The following is a 4,997-nucleotide window of genomic DNA, read 5'->3' as shown; positions in this document are numbered from 1 at the left end:
ATGAATGCAAGATATTTTTCACAAATACGGTTTACAATTAGAACCATCTTTTACTATGATATTGCAATGTCTTGTTTATGATGTCTTCCCATTATTCAATCAGGAGAAATTACGACTTAAGGGCCCGTAGTAGAATATTGATTTCTATTATGTAATTTAATACATAAATGGATTTTGAATTTGACATCTTCCTTTTCTAGTTCAGTGATTAACAAGTTGAACACTAAAAGTTTATGAATGAATTGATTTTTTTTTAGGCACTACGTCACAAACAGTTAAAAACGACTAAATATTGCGGAAAAAACGACGGACTAAAGCCGTCGTTTATATACGACGGCTTTCACCAATTGTTTAACACTTAATGACGATTATAATAATCGTTTATTAACAACTAATTTAATCCGTCATTTAATTAGTAAAAGAATCATTACTGCCACACCAAATTTTACTAATGTTACATCGATTGGTGTGGCATTAATAAAATGTGATAATACTATTGCCGCACCAACTTTACAAAATCCCATATTCGATTTCTTCTTCCTTTCTTCTCTGTATCTTCTTCCTCTATAACACCCTAGAGTTTTAAATCTCTAAAGAATAAATCCTATTTTCGATTTCTTCTCTCGTTTATATCTTCTTCCCCTAAAAAAAACCCTAGAGTTTTAAATCTCTAAAGAAAATATCCGATTTCGATTTCTTCTCCGTTTCTTCTCTCACGATTTTGAGTTTCGGACTTACGAAACCAGGCGAGGTTCGTGCGGCAATTCTCTCTCTCTCTCTCTCTCACAGGCATAATGTTTTCTACATCCATTTGGGAACAATCTCTATCTATTTCTTGAATTTAAGCTAGGTTTTGCTTGAATAATGGAGATTTCTTCTTAACTTTTATTTATTTGTAGATCTCAAAGTTCTGATTTTATCCTCACTGATTTTATTCGCAGATCTCACAGTTCTGATTTTATTCTCACTGATTTCGGACTTACGAAATCAAGCTAGGTATGATTTTAACGATTCTCACTGATTTTTTTAGTTTATATAGTGAACAATCTCCCATTATTTATTTCTTTGTATCCACTTGCTGTGAGAGCTCAAGTTATGGTTAAGGATTGAGCTAGTGTTGTTGAGAAATGATGTAAACATAACTGTTTTTTAGTTTGTGTGTTTGTGGGTGTGTATGTGTACACAAGACAAGAGTCCAACAACATAAATAGATTTATGGATCTTAGCTATTAACAATTAGATTATCAAATTAAGGTTCTAGAGACCTCATAACGTATCTTAAAATTTTCTTTGACTTTAAAACAGTTCATATTGGGTTCATCAAAGCTTTTGCAATTGGCTCTTTTAGTAGCTTTACAGAGATTTGAAATATTTTACCAAGTTTCCCTTAACTTTTCATTCAAAATCAGAGCCTTTGTTTACAAATGTGCTACAGCTTTAATTTGTTGCTGTAATCCAACAAGGATTGGATCAAAACCGTAACTGATCTGATAAACATCAGATCAGATTCTTGTTGAATCAGGTTTATTAACCCTGTATCATGGTATTTATGGTTCTAAAATTTGGGCACTTGGCAAGTCATTCCAGTCTTTGGAAACTATTAGGTGAGATGTCCAATGTGAATTCTCTTGCCACCCCATCCACCGTGAAGTATCCTGTCTTTTGGGATGAGATTAGTCCTTACGGTCACACGTTTTTCGTATCTTCTTTGAAGTAAAATGAGATTTCTTGGTGAAGGTTGCACAAGAATATCAACCTATTAAACATTAGATATAAACGTAAGGCAAGAAGCAATGGAGAGAAATTTAGCCAAAGTCATCCAGTTTCATTATTTGCACTTGTTAAAGAAACTACTAACAGTTGATTATTTGAGAGATATTGAACACTTGCACCTTAACAGATAGATACACAGACATAATGAACCTTTATCTTGGTTGGGCTTTTATTCTCTTGATCTTATTGTAATTATGTGTATCACGATGGAAATCTGTTATGAGGAAAAATGAGTTTTGTATAAGAATAGCACTTAAGTCTGTATGGTTGGCTGTAGCAAAAACATTTTGGAAGGGAAAATGGTCATGTTAAAATGAATTCTGTTGTGTCATTGCATCTAGGAAAATTTCAAAAAGAGTGGATGTTTTTAAAAAAAAATTTCAACGGATCATATTCTTCATTGCTTGGAGGCAAGGGCTGTTTGGGTGCATTTTCTTCAAAGTCTTACTAGAATTCTATGCACAATTTTAAATATATTTTGGGATTAATACTATAAGGTTTTGAATCTTGGCCTATACCTATCTTATCTTTTCCATTCTTTGCCTAGGACTTTCCATGTCAACTTACATCATTCAGTGACAGTTTCCATCGCCTTACAATGTGATATGGAAATAGTTATTTTCGTTACTTGTTTGCTGGTCAACTAATCTATTTTATTTATAAATGCTTGTAGACATTGGGAAATTCAAATTGGGCTCATTACCAAGGTTGGGAACATCCAGGTTCGTTGTGCTCTGCAACTTAGTGCTTACCATGTGTTGCTCATCTTTAAATAGTATGTTATCTGTTGAACCAAAGCAAAGCATGTTAGCTGATCATGTGGTCCAATTGGGCTTAATCTCTTGTATCGAGCTTTGCTTTATTAATATTGATTTCTCTAGTCATGGGACTGTAGCAGTGGGCATGAGGCAATTTTTGCCATTATCTTGGTGGCCCATTGCTAATAGAAGCATAAGAATTGAACTTAATGTTTTTCCTTTTCTCCATTCTTAGAAGCATAAGAATTGAACTTAATGTTTCCACCACCATTCTTTATGAGTCTTATAAAAACAATGTTAAGTCTGTTAGCATAGTCCCACATCGTCTGGGTACTCGGGTTGTGCAAATGTATAAAGCAGGGGAAACCCTCTCCTTGCAAGCCAGTTTTCAAGGATAAGTTAGGCCCATTGGTTAGAAATCATCAATCACTCTTGTTATTGGTATTAAGGTCTACAAAGGATGGGTATAAACATTAATAGATCACTCTAGACGCTTGAATTTGAATTGGCTTTTGTGAACTGTTATGTACTTGGACTGGTTCCAAGCCATGAAAGAAAATGCTTGAACCCAACATCTGGAAATCGTCATCAGTGAGATTTTTGATGTGCAGCTCCATAAAAAATTGAACCAAACATTTATGAGTTAGTAAGCCAGAAAAGAATATTACAAGACGAACAATGATTCGTAATGATGTATGGTCTCATTACTAAACATATAGAGAAGTTTAGATCCAAAATTGATATTTTCACCCATGTTTGTGTTTTTATATGGTTTGTCATTGGAGGTTTAGTGAGTTTGGGCTTGTACATGTTAGGCATATACTTCACCAACTTGCAAGTCCCTTCAAACTTGCTGACTCCTCAAATTCTCCAAACAATAGTTCTAAAACTTGGCCACTCGGCAAGTCATTCTAGTCTTTGGAAACTATTAGGTGAGATGTCCAATGTGAATTCTCTTGCCACCCCATCCACTATGAAGTATCCTGTCTTTTGGGATGAGATTAGTCCTTACTTGTTGTTGTTGTTCATGAATAACTTTATGTGATTTAATTAGTTCAATTGGTTTTGGTTTTTTGTGGGTCTTCTCTAATCATGTTGAGAAACAAATCAAATTTAAAGGGATTTGTTTTGTTTTTTTTTTTAATAGTTGTTATTCTTTATATTCTTAATTATTATTTATTTTGCAGGAGGCCATCAATAGAATGATTGCTAATGACCCTTCTAATAAACATAACGATCTAGACCATGACCCAGTGGCTGTGGTATGTACATTATTTTAATTATGATATTTTGTAATTATGATATAATGTTGTGTAGTAGGCATTAATATTAGTAAGTATGATATCATATCGTTAGTAGATATTGATATTAGACACTTTTTGTACATGTTTGTGGTCCTGATAGTCGGGGTTGTGTTCGGGGAATGGGTTCAGGTGTTTCCAAGACTTCCGTGTGTGCTTCAATTCCTTACAAGCAAGCCTTGGCGTATGAGACGACAATCCTTCATAACAGAGTGGATAAGTTGACGGAAGCGGTGCAAAAGATGAATGAGACTTTACAACAATCAAATTTTTCTACTAGAACACTAATGCGGTCTTCCACCAATCTCGGTAGTTTTTCACAGGTATTACATTGGCATTTTACTTTTGATAGATGAGTGAACTTCTATTGTTGCAATGATATTGTCTACATTATTTTATAGGTAAGGCCCGATTCTCCACATCATGAGTCACATTCTAATCCACCAAGCATACAAACAGGTCATTGTAAGGTGAATCGCTTACAACGACCACATGATTGTGTTGCCGAAGGAAGAGTGATAGATGCATCTAATGCAGATTCAGATAGTTACGATATTCTTATAGATGAGGTCCTTAATGGTAATGTGATTCTACAGAGTGGAGAAGGAACATTCGCTGATTTGACATGTGGTGATATTATTGATTGGCCCAAATTTCGAATAAAGTTTTGCTGAACAAAGGTACTTTTCTTACTTTATATGGTAGATAGACACTAAACATAAAAAATTATAATAAAATAATTAAATGTTTGACAATAATAGTTATGAGAACTCTTTTATTTTGTAATTTAGTATATTCATCTTTCTTGCATAATTACTTGGATTGCTTTAGGTAGTCGGTATCATTACTATATATCTGACAATGTTTTTTAATTTTTCAATCACAGATTTCGACAATATGTCATCCTTACGAATCGCTGCGTCATTCTTCCAAGGACCGAGAAAGACATACGTTGGTTTTGATTTCTACAAGTGAAGTGAAGTTGGTAGAAGATATTTTTTGAAAAACATCTTTAAACATTGGGATGTATATTAAAATCGACACCATGAAAACGGGGCATGTTGGACTATGATTGCACATGTAAAATTTGAATGAATATGGTTTCCATTTGAAAAATGTAAAATTTTGTTTTTTTGGTCTATTTATTTATTTTGTTAGATTTTAA

General features: G+C 33.7%; 1 protein-coding gene across 9 annotated transcripts; it reads left to right on the top strand.

Annotated features, from left to right (window-relative positions):
• Positions 1-264: 264 nt before the first annotated feature.
• LOC147381015 (uncharacterized) lies at positions 265-4,997 on the top strand. 9 transcript variants are annotated; one of them, XM_086430949.1, is made up of 8 exons: positions 265-751; positions 942-996; positions 2,447-2,495; positions 3,719-3,793; positions 3,936-4,155; positions 4,234-4,302; positions 4,429-4,512; positions 4,719-4,997. In XM_086430949.1, exons 4-7 carry the CDS (start codon positions 3,777-3,779, stop codon positions 4,504-4,506), a joined length of 384 nt encoding a protein of 127 aa, XP_086287075.1. In that variant the 5' UTR covers positions 265-751; positions 942-996; positions 2,447-2,495; positions 3,719-3,776; the 3' UTR covers positions 4,507-4,512; positions 4,719-4,997. The 9 variants fall into 9 exon arrangements, 6 of the variants coding, with proteins under 6 accessions (XP_086287075.1, XP_086287069.1, XP_086287070.1 ...); XR_015174825.1 differs by having other exon boundaries at positions 478-751; positions 3,965-4,155; positions 4,234-4,512; XM_086430943.1 differs by having other exon boundaries at positions 480-751; positions 4,234-4,512.

The sequence above is a fragment of the Akebia trifoliata genome, unplaced genomic scaffold (assembly GCF_017979445.1).
Source record: "Akebia trifoliata isolate Shusen 1 unplaced genomic scaffold, ASM1797944v1 Contig00823, whole genome shotgun sequence".
Taxonomy (NCBI): domain Eukaryota; kingdom Viridiplantae; phylum Streptophyta; class Magnoliopsida; order Ranunculales; family Lardizabalaceae; genus Akebia; species Akebia trifoliata.
The sequence above is the reverse complement of the archived record's forward strand: the minus strand, read 5'-3'. Positions and strand labels throughout refer to the sequence as shown.